This window comes from Achroia grisella, unplaced genomic scaffold (genome assembly GCF_030625045.1).
Source record: "Achroia grisella isolate CSIRO2021 unplaced genomic scaffold, CSIRO_AGI_Agris_v1 utg544, whole genome shotgun sequence".
NCBI classification, from domain to species: Eukaryota; Metazoa; Arthropoda; class Insecta; order Lepidoptera; family Pyralidae; genus Achroia; species Achroia grisella.
In genome coordinates this window covers 1,954,441-1,971,581 of record NW_026712929.1, presented here as the reverse complement: position 1 = coordinate 1,971,581, position 17,141 = coordinate 1,954,441, and the positions used below count along the sequence as shown (strand labels likewise).

The following is a 17,141-nucleotide window of genomic DNA, read 5'->3' as shown; positions in this document are numbered from 1 at the left end:
GTGTAATTGGAGAATTACAGGATGACAATTAAACCAATAAGTCTGATAATCTATCGTGGTTAAATCTCCAGACATTCATCAATATGGTTTCTATATAGTACTCTATCTTTTAGTAATCAGTAATAATAATTTAAATCGATTCAAGTTTTTCTTTTATCATTCAGAGAGGAGAAAAATTTCAGATGCTTAGGTATTGCGTTAACATATGGGCATGAATACCTCTACCACTCATACCCAGCAAACTACCTAGACAAATAGTTAATATTAATTAATTTTTTAAAACCTATTTTGTGACTAATATTTACCTATTTTAAGTTACCTATTGTTCCTATACTATGCATAGAAAAATTACAATTAATACTGAACATACACACAAAAACACTACACCATACACATTCATCTCCTTAATTTCTAGAAGATAATACCTAAGTACCTATAATAAAAATATACTGCACCTAAGTACCTATAATAAAAATATAATTTATTTTGCATATTGTGTTCACCTATAAGTAATTGTAGGTATATAGGTACATTCAGACAATAAACCACTCACATGTAAATTCATAAAATAAATTTGTATTTATATAATAGTTGTTGGTAATCCTAAATAAAATAAAAAATCATTTATACACAAATAAAATAATGCTGACGTATTTCTTAGTCTAGCTAGCTTCATTTCATAGTGTAATGTCTTATTATTATTTAATATTATAAATGCGAAAGTTTGTACCTAAGTATGGTTTTGTTACTTTTACACGCAAAAACTACTGAACTGATTTCGATGAAATTTTACAGTATTATATTTTATATATTTTAGTAGCTTATACATCAGAATAACACAGGCTATATTTTTAATTGAAATTTAACGCGGGTGAAACAGTGGACACAGCTAGTAGGTATATAATATGTTAGCAGACTAATCAAATCAAATCATCATCAAATCAAGACAAATCAAATGGACTTAATTGGGCACTATGGTGCGGTATAGTATTCCCTAGTATTTTTAAAAATGTTAGCTGCCTTTACATTACACATTCTTTCACGCGCGATCAGGAGCGCGTGCATTTTAGTGTGGGAAAACCAACGCACGTAATCGTGAGGATTGCATTTAATTTTTTTTTTTTGTTCTCTCTTTAGCACATGTTTATACTTATGATATATGCATTAATATGCATATCATTTCACTGTCTTTTAAAATTTCATTATTTATTTCTTATATTTAATTTTCCAGGGTCCTGTTTAATATTTATAAATTATAATATACGAACTCTATAATTATGTTTTTGCTCCATTGTTAGATGTAGGTACGCCATTTTGCATTAATAATTAAAAAAAAACGTGCTAAAGCATGGGCGAGCTGGGGACGTGAACGGTCTTTGTCGTTCTCCTTACCTAAATTTATACGCCCCTTCTTTCCTGCCTGAAAACCTGTTCTGTGCGTGAAAGGCAGCTTTGTTAAACATCTCTGTAGCATCTATTTTAGCCTCCGAAAAGTTTGCTTGCTTAATCTGTGTTCTGGTCTGAACGCTAAGATATGGTAGTGAAATTAGAGTGTACCTACAGACAAATGACATCTGAGTGCATGAGAACTAAGATCTCCTGGCATTGCCTAAGATAGGTATGTAGAAACCTACCTCATACAAGTCTGGTAACGTATGATGGGTACCGTATTACCTACATCCTAATGTGAGGACGTGATGTAAGATGCCTATCTATAGGCGTGGTTCATCTAGGGGCACGTCAGTTAGTTTACCATCCTTTGCAGTTACATAAAATAATGAAACTACATGTTTAACATTTACAATTTAAAATAACGTCCAGTGTTTAATTTAAGTATATGTATAATTTAGTCAATAGGTAGAATGACATCTTCCATTACTATCAGACCAACTCAATTGCATTATTACAGAATAGGATATCAGCAAATAGTTACAAATAAATGTTAAATTTAAAAAAATATACCTAATTGTTTTTAATGCGTCGTCTGCGTAGTCGTCTGGTAAAAAGTCGTCTGTTTGATTGAAGACTTTAGTTAACTATCACGGATATTACATGATAACGTGATGTCCTTGTTTCTGTTTACATTTATAGGCGACGGTTATCACTTACCATCAAACGAACCAAAATCATGTTTATTATTTCAATTAAATAAAAAAACAATTAAAATTCTAACCAGACCATCATACTAATTTACCTACTCACCTTCACATAACTAAAGGTTTTGTACAGAAAAAATTGTTGCATTGACAAATGCAGTAGTTTATATACACTTGGGACGCTCTTGTATTAGATAATGCAATATTCCATTATCCCACCCCATTTCTCATCTAAAAATTTATTATCCGCACATACCTACAAATGTACATAAAAACAACGAGGGGTGTTCGCGAGATGGGAAAATATCGATCTACACAACTGATTAGTTCTGGTTTACGCTATATGCCGTAAAAGGAGAGTAAAACCCTAATTTGAGATTTACGATAATCGTAAATCAAGATTGTTTGATCTCAATGGGACAATCTACCTTCTTGTACTTTACGTAGATATAGATTGACAAAAGCTGATGTTAGTTACAATGACTTTTTAGTTTAACATTCATAATAATAGGTAGGCATTTAGCTAACTCCAACTCTGACAATGAAAACAGGAGTAGTCAATATATAAACAGTACTTTTCATCCTACATAGATACCTATTGTTTGAGAGCATCGAATCTAGTACTATGTTACTCGACTTACAAGTGTACATCAGCTAAAATCTAGGCGCTATCAAAAAACTTATATTAATTAGTATTTCTAACTGACTCGTTAAAAGAAATACCGATATCAAAACAGAAATTAGTCCGAGTCTACCGCTCGCCCCTTATCAATTTGGATTCAAAGATAACCAGCAAAATATGGGCATATCAGGTGTTGTATTCACCATGATGCCGACAGTTAATAATGGTGTTATGACTACTCAGAGACTGTCCCATCTGGGATAAAATTCATAACGCTATATTTTTATTATTTTCATCCTCCGGACATCATCAGAGTGTCAACTAAATCGAAACGATTAAAAAATAAAATGTTCCTGCCTGTATCCCCGCCTGATGCTACAGTACATTGGGAGTTTAACAATGGGGAGTGTATCTCTATTGATAGCGTTTGCGAAATTACCATAATCACGTCTATCACTCTCTCCTCCTCATCGGGGTTAATTCCAAGTGAATATTACCTGAATTCATGGTCATCCATATCATCCTAAACTGATTCTCCGTCTGGATGAATAGCATTACTGACGTTACAAAATGCATAAACTATTACGCTCAGTTTGATGATCTCAAAACCCAGATTTTTATTGATGATATGATCTTAAATGTAATCATCTACGTAAAAAAAGATATAGGTACCTATTAGATATACTTACATGAAGCTAAATTAGATATCTTTTTATAGGCAGAAAACTACCTACACAGAAGAGAAACATCTCATAATTTTAATAATATTATAAACGCGAAAGTTTGTAATAGATGTTTGTTATTTTAATACGCAAAAACTACTGAACGGATTTTGATGAAACTTTACAGTAAAATGGCTTATGCATCAGAATAACATATAGGCTACATTTTTTATTAAAATTTAACGCCGGTGAAACCGCGGGTAACAGGTGTTTTTTATAAATATTGTTATATTATTTGATACCACTTTTTTTATGTCTGTCACATTACTTTTCTGTGAATCCTCTTGGGAATTATACACACGTAATATAATACAATAATTACCGATTTTTAATAAACAGTAGTTATGTTCCTGTTCCAGTCACACCAACTATTATATAAAAATCTTGGTACCTTGGTATATTTTCATATTTAGGTAAGAAAGTAAATTTTAAAAGTGCAAAGAAATAAAATGAATGTCATAGAGTTCTTGCTCATTGTACAAAATCAGTTGTTTTCTGTACAATAAATTCCGTATATAGCACGAGGTTCGTAAACTTCCATCTTTTATTTATAGTCATAAATAATTCCAACAAATAAAAACACATTTCGGCTTAGCGTAAAATTTACGACCACAGGCTACACCGTAGGCACGGTACATTGCGGCATTATGCAAGCCATGCAATTTTCTTCCCAAACTTTATGATCTTTTTATGTCCGTCTACTTGAGTAATGAAAAACTATTAAAGTAGTCGTGTGGGGATAAGCCGGGGGTCGTTGGGACCTTCCGCCAGTTTTATTGCGGCTCTGCGAATGGCGCATCGCTATTTTTACAACCCCGCCAATTTCATGAGCCAGGCTAAAAGATGGCAGATAGCGTCGAATAAATGAACATAGGTAATACCTACATCAGATACTCGTTCAATTTCACATATTAAAGATATGTCTCGTAAACACAATAATTGGACAATCTGCCTTATTGATACAAACACATTTTTAATTCAGAATATTTCTCTACAATTATAATTATTTATAGGTATAGGACTTTTTATAACCTAACGCTTGATCATTCTTCAAATTTTTCAACTAGATATTTTCATAAGAAAAAAGGACTTGCATAAATCCCTAAATTGTTGGGCATATTGTTATGTTTTACGTAAAAAAAGCCACTGTTCCTATATATAAAACGTCAGCCAGCTAGATTGTAACTATTCATTAAACTGATCAATTCTTATAATTCTGTGCTTTTCTGCGCCGTTTTTCAATGACTTTCTATCAGTTACAAAAGTACGTAACTAATTTGATTTTGGCAATCAGTTAAAAATTAGTATAGATATAAGTGGACATAGTTTAAGTAACATACTTAGGTATAGAAAATAAATTGAACTATGGCTGGCAAATAAACCCTGCTACTTGTTTATTTGCTAGCCACAGTTCAATTTATATTATATATGTTACTATACCAATTTTTAACTGATTGCCAAATCAAAGTACCTAGTTATTTTTGTAACGGATAAAGTAGCTGCTTCGTTTTTGGGTACAATATTAATTAAACTAACATTTTGGAACAATAACTAAATATATATATATACATATATATTACTATGTTCTCGGAAGACATTGTTAGAAAAAGTATTTTATTAAATTTAATAGTTATATATATCAGTAAAATATATTCGGTTAATAATTAGCCTTATTCGGATTAATCCATGGCAAATATTTGATTGAACATTATTTATTGTAACTATGTAATAATAGATTATACAGTAGCTAACTTTCCTATAACATATAGTACAGTATACAGAATTGAAATCGTCGATTAATATTAGTTTTTCAATTACTTTTCCAAAGCTTAACGTCATCGTCTAAAAATACTAAATTGGTGTAGAAACGTAAAAGCACAGATATGTCAGTATTGCCTACATAGTAAATGTAAAACCCTGTAAATTAACTCAGCTTCGCAATAAAAATAGCACATCGCTTTACTTCCGTTGGTCTCAAGTTCGATTTCTCTCACGATACAAATATAATTATTTGTAGATATAGGTCTGAGTCTTTTTTGTGTATATCTACTGTTGAATTAGGAATCCGTACATAGAATAAATAAAAATAGAGAGTGGACTGTATTTATTGAAAAGAAAATATATTGGAAAAGGAAGTTCAAATACCTTCTTTAGTCTTCCACACTCTAAAGTAAGCAATGTAGGTAACACCAAACTTATTCCCCTTGGCCAGGAACGTCTCTATGTGTAGTATGTACAGTTTAATGGCCACACACTATAGAGTGTATATTTTAATAAAAAGAATTATATTAACTAAATCAATAATTTTCTTTTTTTTAAATAATTAAAATACCGAGCGTCCGTTTTCTTCCAGTTCTTATTTTCAATTCACTTTTTATTCTATATCTATTCGAAATATAAGTGGCCACGTGTTTTTATTTATGGCCAGTATTTCCAAGTGCATTTTTCTCCAGTAAGCAAGCCAGTGATACCTACAACCTGCTTAGACTAAGGAAGTTCGGAATACAAACATATCCTCGGACGAAACCGTATTGACGGTTTCATGATAGTTAAAATAAAAAAAAATATTAGAACAGAAAGTAATATATAAGGAACTGTATAATATAATATATTTAATAGGGATGTTTATTATAGTTTATCGGTTTATTAACTGGTCTCTTAAGGTTTGTTTGTGTACGGATTGAACACATCTAATAATTCCCTCATCTCTAGTACGAAATAATTTAATACGAACTAAAGGCCAGTTGTTATCGGTTTTAACTAAAACAATATTTCGTATTTTAATATTAGTATTCGTTTTGAACCATTTTCCCCATTGCAAAGTATTTAAATCTTTCCATCTTTCTCTGAAATATTTCCAACGAGACAATATGTTAATTGTAACAACTAAACAATAAAATACTTACATACTCTGAGATAACAAAACTTTTGACTACAGGGAAATGACTCACGGTTAGAATATTATGATCGTCTGGAACATCATTCGCTGGTAGCGGATATAGCGGCCTGGAATTTAAGATAGCCTCTATTTTACAAATATTGTGGAAAAATCCTCAAATGCTAAAGATTTCTATCCTATAGTTCTAACAAGATGATATTTTACTGATTTAAACCAGCTTCAGTTAACCCATTAATATGTGCTGCACTAGACAAATTAAACTTCCAAATTAAAGATCGATTAGAGCAGCTCTATATAAGTTTATTTTGAGTTTGACAGTCAGACACAAATCTGAATTTCATTTAAATGTTTACTACCAGCTAAATTTGGTGCTACTGTCGGAATAAATAATAGAACATAAACGTTTACGAGAGACAGAACGATCTAACACAGCTAAGAAACATTCCGCTGATAATAAAGATATATTAGGCACACCGATTTAAGAAGAAAAAGTATAATCCATCACATTTAAAATAAGTAATAATGTTGCTAAGTAACAGTTGATATGTAACGTGCAACTGAATCTGATCGAGAAGAAATTATATTTGCTGCTGTATATAATCCACTGAATATCTCCATCTAGATAGAGTTCCACGTGTGGACGCAGTCGACATGGTCGACACATGCGTAGCATCCTTGTGTAATAAGAAGTGATATGGTGACGCACACACACACCACAATTCATTGTACTTTTACAAGACAAATTATCATGGTTTGTCTTTAGACAATTAGTAGATACATAACAATTAGCATTGGCACGGTCAGTTCTGGAATCCGGTGATAGTTTACAAAACTGCTCACTCCTATAAAGCATATCTATGGTTTTGATTACAATGAAAACAAATAAGTTTATAGTAAATAATAAATATTATTCGACAGCACTGATGAAACCATAATTACTTTCCCGGTAAAGATCGCGGCTTATACTTATATTATATTTCGTTTCATTTTTTGTTACGGTATTGCGTTCCAGTACCTATCACGAGACTGGAGGACGGATTAGAAAATGTATGATCAAGTGTCTTAATTTGATTGTACGCGAAAATCATTAATTCACCAAATGACGAAAGTAACACTTGGTCGCAACTATCTTCTAGTGGTTGTATCTAATCCACGTAACGCTAAATGACAAATAAAATAATTACCTAAATTATCCACTTTTAAGGCCTCTAATGTCTACATAAATTATCGAAGATCTCTATGATTGAACTTAAATTTGCCGCAGAGTTCTTTCCTGTCGGAGTTATCTAAGTATATACCTAGGTAGGTAGATACTAACAAGTATCATGACCACAGAATATTGGTAGATAATTAAATATTAATATTCTGTGGTCATGATACTTGTTTACTAAACATTGCCAAACATGTGGCAGTAATAGGAATTTTCTTAATTACCTATCTATGTCAAGTCGTGGACCTTTTATACAAGATAACACAAAATGAAATTCATCAAAATATTCAAAATTATCTTCATGAACCAGTGATAAGAAAGTATCATGAAACGGTAGTTCAGTTTTCTACTCTTACAAGTAGAAACTTACGCAATAAAAATAAGCTAATTTTACCTAAATGCCGTCTACACAAAGTTAGTAATTCATTTTATGGTAATTGCGTAAGATTCTATAATAAACTGCCAGAGTCTACGCTAAATCTTACAGAGAGGCAATTCAAATCTTATATTAAACAAATGTTATGTAAAAAAGCCTATTATAAGATAGATGAATTTATAGATGATAGCAATATATAGCAAGAATAAGTTTATTTGCGGACAACGTTATAATTTTAATTTTCATACTGCTTTCTTGATATATGATAGCGTAAAAATTATATATATATGATTGCCGCATGCATCCTTATGTAAAGTGCGAATACTGTAACTAAAATATAGTAAAAGCTGTGACGTGGTCGTGTGGAATGAGTCATGCTCACTAAAATGTCCAGACATGTGGCGGCGTGGTGGGCCGGGTCAATGGGCTCCCTAAAATATGGTCGAGCGCAGTGATGGCTAGAATAAATAATTATCCGTCATACTCGTGAACGAGGGCTGCTTATGGGGACTGGTCTGCTCTTATCACTACGACTGATTTAATCTTATTGCATGATTATATTTGACCCAAAAATTAGTGCTTGTTGGTAGTTTGTATTCACACGTTTCGACTTGTAAATGTAAACTTACAAGGATTATTTAAAAGAGCAACACACAAGTTTCTTGCTCGTTCTTCTTGTGATGAGACAGCTTTCCGAACGAGTGGTAGATAAAAAACAAATTGTTATGACTATTCAAAAGTGCTTAAATTAAGTTTATTTGAATAAATGATTTTCTATTCTATTCTATTCTATTCTATTCTATTCTATTCTAATTCGCTGTCAAACCCCAGTAACTTTAGTTTGTGTAAAGACGGCCGAACCTGCTCATTATTTTGATTAGTTGAGATAGTCTCTAAAGTATAATGTATCAAATGAATCCAATTTCCTAGTAAAGTATTTAGCATCAGGATTTAACTGAATTTCGATTTGCAATATTTCCATAATTTACTCTTTAAACCGTGTTCAAACATTATCTAAATCCGAAATTTCAGCTAAATATAATTGAATATTACTTTTAGTCACGGACTTTGACAAATCATGAACCTTTTGTAAACTGGAATATAAATATTCCTTTCGAAAATATTAAATCTTTTTTTTAGAATCCATTTCAGAATTGGTCGTCATTTGTTTTATTGATATTAACTACCTATGGTAAAAATTATATATATATATATATATATATTGGTATATATGCGTCCTTGCAATTTCAGCTATTATTGAATGAAATGACATGTTATAAAAATAGGAAAAACACGATAATATGATATCCGAATTTACTGGAAAAATCAATATTATAACTAATAGGATATAGATAGGTATCTAATTTATCCGGTTCGATTGGGCCAAATAACTTTGGATTACGAATCCGTATATCGAATAAATAATTATTCCGTATATAGAATTTTTTGAAACGAAAATAATTATAATGAAGAATGTTAATAGGTATGCCAAATGGGTTAAAAGTTTGGTATAATAAAGCTTGTATGTATACAAATATATTAGTTTTTGTTTTAGTCAAAAATATCCATTAGTTTTGATTTTATAGGCATATAAACTTACGATAAATTTTGAGTCCCGCTAATAGTCACGTGACATGAGACGTCATTTTACAAGGCTCCGCTCCGCATAGAAGCGAGTCGTCGAGTTTGTGCAGTATTTTGTTTTGTTTTTGTTATGTATTAATATTGATGGTAGTAGATAAATATATTTTTTCTGTACACCGTCACATACAGTTCTTTGTATCGGCCATTAATAAACCTCATTCCGTGATCGTCTGTCTTTCATTGAATACATTACATTGGCGCAGTCGGGTATTTTTAATAACCATACGTTTATTTTACATTCAAAATGCCGATAGGAAAAATTGAGACTTTTGAAATTGGTGTTCATAACTGGGATGCATATTGTCGTCGTGTGAAACAGTTTATAACCCTAAATAGTATACCAGTGAATCTACATGTGGCTACTTTGGTGACCCACGTGGGTGTAACCTGTTACGAGTTAATGTGCGATCTCTGCGCACCGGAACTACCGGAAAACAAAAGTTTCGATGAATTGGTGAGAGTAGTGAGAAAACACTTAGAACCACAGCGGTCGGAGATTGCGGAACGACATATCTTTCGGCAAAGAAAGCAAAAGCAAGATGAGACAGTGTGTGATTATTTGCAAAATTTAAAGCGTCTGGCTAAAACTTGCAATTTCACGGAGACCGTTATGAACCCACTGGAGGTTAACTTGCGGGATCAATTCGTATCTGGTCTTTACAATGAGGACATGAGGTCCAGGCTGTTTGCCGAAAAGGATTTAAGTTACAATCGCGCCGTGGAACTGGCGCTTTCTCTGGAGGCAGCGGACAGGCACGCTATACAGGCGGGGTCCGGCGGCGGCGAAAGCAGAGGCGCAGCTGAGTCACTGCACAGCATAGCGGCGAGACGAGAGCGGCGCAGCGCGGTGTCGCCGGCATCGGGGCAGCCAGCGGTAGTACATCAGGCAGCCCGATGCTGGCGTTGCGGCCGCAACGGTCATTCAGCAGCGAGATGTCGTTACAAAAATTATTCTTGTGATCAGTGCGGTCAAAAAGGACATTTAAAAGTGGTGTGCCGTAAAAATACGCGTAAAAGTGACGGAAGTGACCCAAAGGAAATTAAGGAGCAACATTTTTTAGATGATTCAGGTGACAGCGAACTAGATTTTTATAATATAATTTGTAGCAATAATGACAGTCCTTATTACATTGATTTAAAGATTAATGATATAACAGTCAAGTTTGAAATAGACACGGGCAGTAAAATCTCTGTAATATCAAAAAATAATTATAATGAATTATTTTCTCACATCCCACAATAATGGACTGGGCGCCGTGCTTACTCACCGCTTCGCGGACGGCTCGGAGCGGTTAGTCAGCTGTGCATCGCGTACGCTCAATGCGGCCGAATCTAATTACTCACAGCTAGATAAAGAAGCCCTCGCTATCGTGTTCGGAGTCACTAAACATCATCAGTATCTTTACGGAAGACATTTTATATTACGTAGTGATAAAGTTTGTTTTGTTTGTTTGTAACATAAGGCGTTAAGTTATATTTTCGGAAAAAATAAGGGTATTCCACAAACGGCCGCTAGCCGATTACAGAGGTATGCGGTAAAGCTTGCCGCTTACAACTTTAATATAGAATTTGTGACTTCTACAAAAAATATTTTTGCTGACTGTTTGTCAAGACTGCCATTAAAATTGATAAAAGAAAAACATATTAACAAATTAATAATCAAAAGAATAATTGTTACTTTTATTTTATTGAAGATCAATTACCTATTATATTCATGAAATAAAAGAGGCAACAAAAAAGGATTTTTTGTTAAACAAAATAATCGGCTATATTAAATTCGGGTGGCAATCGACTACAAAATGAAAACGAAAAACCATATTTTAATCGTAAAGAAAATTTATTTGTCGAACACGATTGTCTCGTTTGGGGTTATCGGGTAGTGATACCAGTCACTCTCCAATCACAGATGTTACAAGAGTCGCACAGCGGGCATATAGGCGTAGTTAAAATGAAACAATTATCACGTAATTACTTATGGTGGGATGGAATAGATGCTCACATAGAAAGCACCTGTCGCGACTGTGCCGCTTGTGCCGCACACCGCGACGCGCCGCCGGCACATGCTCCTTTACATTGTTGGAACTGGCCTGATCAACCGTGGGTTCGTCTTAATCTGGATTTCTTAGGTCCATATCGTAACAGTCACTACTTAGTCATAGTAGATGCTCACTCCAAGTGGATCGAAGTAGAAAAGGTAACGACTACTTCCGCACCAGTAGTAATATCAGTTTTGAGAAGACTATTTGCACGCTTCGGAATACCAAAATGCTTGGTCAGTGACAACGGCCCCCGTTTTCTTCTGCGGAGTACCTAAATTATCTACAAAAAAACTGTATCAAACGTATTCTAGTAGCGCCATATCACCCATCCAGCAATGGAGCGGCAGAAAATGCGGTTCGTTCGGTTAAGAGAGTGCTCAAAAAAGCGACAGTAGAAAACAAAGATTATGACAGGGCATTGTCTGAATTTCTATTTACATACAGAAATACCGAACACTGTACCACAAAAAAAGAGCCGTCGGTGGCGCTCTTCGGGCGCATGTTACGCGGCCGCCTGGACTTGCTGCGCCCCGACACGGGCGCCCTCGTGCGCGCCGCGCAGCACACATAACAGAACGCCGCGGCGGCACCGCGCGGGAAGCCAGCCATGGCGACGCCGTCTACGTCAGGGACTACTCCACGCCGAGCGTCAAAAGGAGGGGTTAAATACGGAGCGAACGGAAGGTGTCATATGTAGTCAAAACGAACAACAACGATCGTCCTATCAGGAGACATATAGATCAGATCATAAATAAACAACCTTTAAGAAAATCACGACATTCTTTAGGCGCAGCGTCGGACATGTCGAGACCGCAGGTAACGAAGGGAAACGAAGACACCGCTAACGAGTGTCGAAACGATTCGTTCGCGACGGGAATGGACACCGAGCAGGTCATTAGGTCAGACGATAAGTCGCAATGTTCGCAGTCGGCAGCGACGTGTATGGATACCCGGTCGGCAGACATCGGCAATGGCAAAGAGCGTATCGGTAATCAAAACGATAAAAACAATGTTATAAATAATGTCACTAAGCCCAATACTCCCTATGCCATGAAATTGAGACCCCGTAAATAACGAATAACTTTATATTGTTTGTTATTCAGTGTACTTATACTTTATAGTTTTTATTAGTAACTTTTACACAGTGTAGTTAGCAGTAATAAGTCATTTGTAATAAAAGTACATCTTTATAATTGTTCTATATGTATTATATGCAACCGGGTTTTGTATAATATCCACCTTTCATTTATTTTATATAATTATTTAATGTTGCACATGTCCGCCATATTTGTCATGAGTCATCAGTGTGTAGGTATGTGCACTAATATTTAAATTATTATAAAAGAATTATGCCCGTAAAAAGTTGTGCATGCATGGTATGTTTTCACACCTAGTTAAGTTAAGTATACAGTGACAAGGTTGTATTTATGTGTTTATCAGCAGATCTTTCTTTTTATTTATCGTATTGTTCTAGTATTAGGCGAGGAAAGTGTTATGTATTAATATTGATGGTAGTAGATAAATATATTTTTTCTGTACACCGTCACATACAGTTCTTTGTATCGGCCATTAATAAACCTCATTCCGTGATCGTCTGTCTTTCATTGAATACATTACAGTTTTCATCCGCATTACGTTAATATTCTATTAATGAAATGGATGAAGGAATCGAAAAAGGCCAATCGGATGATCTGCCTAAAATATTAAATCCGCATCGCACGTTTAGGTACTTCTATAAATCAGAAACTAATTGACGTATTGAAGTAATTCTTTCACTTATATTTTTTATTTTTGACAGAGAATATGGAGAGCTAACATTCAAAATTAGTTAAGATTCTTCATTATTGGAAAAAAATGGCGAAATACGATTTCGCTTCCTCACTTCGAACACTCCAAAGACTTAAGCAATGTAGGTAGATAACACCAAAATTACTCACCTTTACTCAGGAACGTCCCGAAGTAGATAGATATAGTACCTTGATAGATACAGATTAGAGGCCACGAATTCTAGAGTGTATATATTTTAATAAAAACAATTATATTACATTAATTAAATCAATAATGTTCTTGTTTTAGAACAGTTAAAATACAGAGTGTCCTTTTTCTTCTAGTTCTTATTTTCAATTCACTTTTTATTCCATTTTCGAAATTTATATGGCCACGTATTTTTATTTCTGGTCAGTATTAGGTAGACTCAATAACGGTCGGAATTTGATCACCATTAGAGAAGATAGTATATATCTAACGGTAATCAAGTTTCCGCACTAAATATTTGTCATCTCACACATGTTAATTGTAACGGAATTTTAAAAAGTAGGTAATATAAATACATTAAGTAGTGACATGGACTTCCGCAAAATAAAACCTAATTTTAAAAATAAATCATTGTTATCATTAAAAACTTCAATTATGAACTTCTATAAACTTTTTACATTTAGAAAAAAAAAAATTGCCTGCTTAACAGACACCAGATATATATATATTTGCTATTACATTTATGTTAACTTTTTCAAAATCATATGTACCTAATATAAAACTAACTGCTGCGGCAATTGAGTCGTGAAATCTGAAATAGCGGACGACTTGTACTTTTCCCCAATAAAACAACCTCACAATAAAAGAATTACCTACCTACTACATGTACCTTTAAATAATAGATAGATACCTAATAGTTCTAAACCAAATGTAGTTTTTTTTTCTTTTGTCGAATTCATATGCATGGGATGATGAATTCTAATTACTTTTACAGTAGCTACTTGCTTAGATACCTATAGGCTGGCGCAGCACCAGTGGATAACAGAATGCAGATGAAGTCAGGTCAGTTAGCCTACTTACTATGCAGAGAGGACTGCGTGGATGTCAACGTCACATTACTAACAAATTTCTTACTTACCTAAACATCACTGTAAAGCGCCTGCACTAATCTTAGGTAGATTTGGGCAAATTCTTTTACATTAAGTATGTGATTGTCAAGACAATATACTACTATTAGATATACTCCCTATAGTATAGCGAGGTAGAATAACGCTTACCGAGTAATGGCACTCACCTCTGTAACTCTATCAACATGGAATGTAGCAACATGCTTAAAGAACGAGGATAGGTAGCCTCGAAAAAACAGCAATACAAACAGACAGTAGCTCGCGTCTTGTGATCGTGAATTACGGATTTTCGTTTGCGGCCATACTGATCTAATTTTTGCATATCTACGTGTTTTATGGCGGTAGGTCTAAAATTTTAATGCTTATTTAATTATTAAGTATACTTTTCTGATAATCAAACTATTCTATTTTATAGTAATGTAAACAATTTTTAACAATTGCGCATGATTTTTTAAATTTCTAATTAATTACAAAACGACCGGTTGGGGGTTAGGTATACCGCTCACCTGGGCGCCATTACCACTTTGTGACTTATTTTTTTATTGTTGTAGATATGCTAAGAAAACGTCAAAGGTTCGCCGCTAAAGTGGTTAGACCAAAGTTTGTCCAAAATAAAAAAATAAAAACATGATACAAAAATCTTAAATGAAAAATTTAGATGAAAATTCTTCCGATAGTGAAGATAAAGAGCACCTTTGCGACGATGACAGTAACGACAAAATGAATGTGGATGATAGAAATTATAACAAATGTATTACTTAACAGGAATTTGGAAAAAAATATGAATTCTGGTATCGCTGCACCATCTGCGGACTGTGGGCTCATGCTACATGTTCAGGGTGGGATTCACAGATAGATACATATCTATGTGATTTATGTATCCAAGGATAATTTATTTTTATTTCTAATTTCTCTTACCTCTAATACCTAATTATTATTATTTTATATTCCTATATTACAATAATTGAAGTTGATTTGACATCTAAGCCTGTGCTATATTTATTCAATTGAAAAAGGCTAATTTTACGTAGAAATGGGGATAATTGGGGATTGTAGATTTTACTTTTATTATACTTATAAGATTGATCTGATGGATATTTCTTTAATTAATATATTTTACTGGTTATTAGACATTACCCCGTACCCTGAGCGGCATTACCCATAGTCAGGGGCAATGCCGCTCAAACATGTGTTTTTAAATAATGTCTACCTACTATTAGTAGAATAAAGTTATACGCTTTTGTTGTTAAATTGTTGGTTACTCGATAATTAAAGATTTTGTTACTTTTCTCCATGTTTTCCTTAAGTGAACGCCATTCACCCTTCTTCCCCTACTATATTAGGATAGAAAAACTGAGATAAATTTAGAAATATTGGGATAAAATTTTTCTCCAAATTAAAAAAAATAATAAAAAATTGTTTGAAAAAATATTCAAACTTCTGGTTTTCATAGGTTTTTTAAACTAATTAGTTACTCCCTGCAACATTTATTCAACCACTCCCCTCCTCTCTTTACGTGTGACAAAATTGAGAATGGTCTCATATGGCGAATTCACTTGGAGTTTAATACGACAATTTCAGATAGGGCCACGGGGAAGTAGATCTGATATCGTACCTAAACATGTACCTAGTATAGATATAGTTAAGTACATACTTAGGTACCATAGTCTAGTTCCCCGTTCCCCATCTACTTATTTTTAATAGATGAATTTGAAAGGATGAGAATAGGATAAAGATAAATTAAGGTCTGTTTGCCTATCGTGGAGACTTCACCAATAATTAAGCACCACGGTTTCCAGAAACAAGGGTGACCGCGTGGATTATACCTAATGGAATGATGCACCCGCTTGAGCTAACGGTTTATGCTGGCGGGCACCAGTGGAGGATGGTAAGATGAATACGAGGCCAGGTCAGTAAGCCCATCGTGATAAATTCACCCCAAAACGCAACGTCCATTGCTAGTCATGGTTATTAGTCTACATTACTAACAATCTCCTAATTTACATGGAATGTTCACAGTATTTACTCATTTTTTGAAACCGACATTATTACAGATGTAAGTAAAAACAACGTTGCTATCTTTACCATAAGATAAACAAAAAAAAAGACGTTGTCTTTATCTTCATAGTGTTGTAGAATAAAACAGTAATCGACACGCTGTACATCGATTATAAATTTGTGTCGATTACAATATATTTTTACTTATCAAATAATAAATTTAAACAACTTATAATAAAATTGTTGTAGTAATTAAGTATTATATTTACGGCAATACAAACCAAGAATAAATAAATAATATTAAAATGTTAAGAAAGTATTTCACAGCATTCTGTTCTGAATATTAATTAATACTAAGTGAAAAACGAAATTGGTGCTGGTGTTTTTAAGACTCTAAGTTTTACATTGCGTTTTGAAGTATTTAGTAAATACTATATACGGTTATATATATATATATATATATATATATATATATATGTAAAAGCGGGTATTGATTGCGATATCACATATATACGTATTAAAATTTTAAACGCATTGCATGATTTCCAAGTAAAATACATTAAATCGCTATCTAAATAAATTATTGTTGCTATTACCCCTTTGAGTATTTAGTCAAAGCTGTTACCAAATAGATATGAAGTTAAGCGACAGGT

The 17,141-nt window shown here is 33.5% G+C and overlaps 1 protein-coding gene across 1 annotated transcript; it reads left to right on the top strand.

Moving 5' to 3' along the window:
• Positions 1-9,813: 9,813 nt before the first annotated feature.
• Positions 9,814-12,274, top strand: LOC131847960 (uncharacterized). The gene is made up of 3 exons (XM_059197691.1): positions 9,814-10,761; positions 11,476-11,763; positions 12,053-12,274. Exons 1-3 carry the CDS (start codon positions 9,814-9,816, stop codon positions 12,272-12,274), a joined length of 1,458 nt encoding a protein of 485 aa, XP_059053674.1.
• The last annotated feature ends 4,867 nt before the right edge of the window (positions 12,275-17,141 follow it).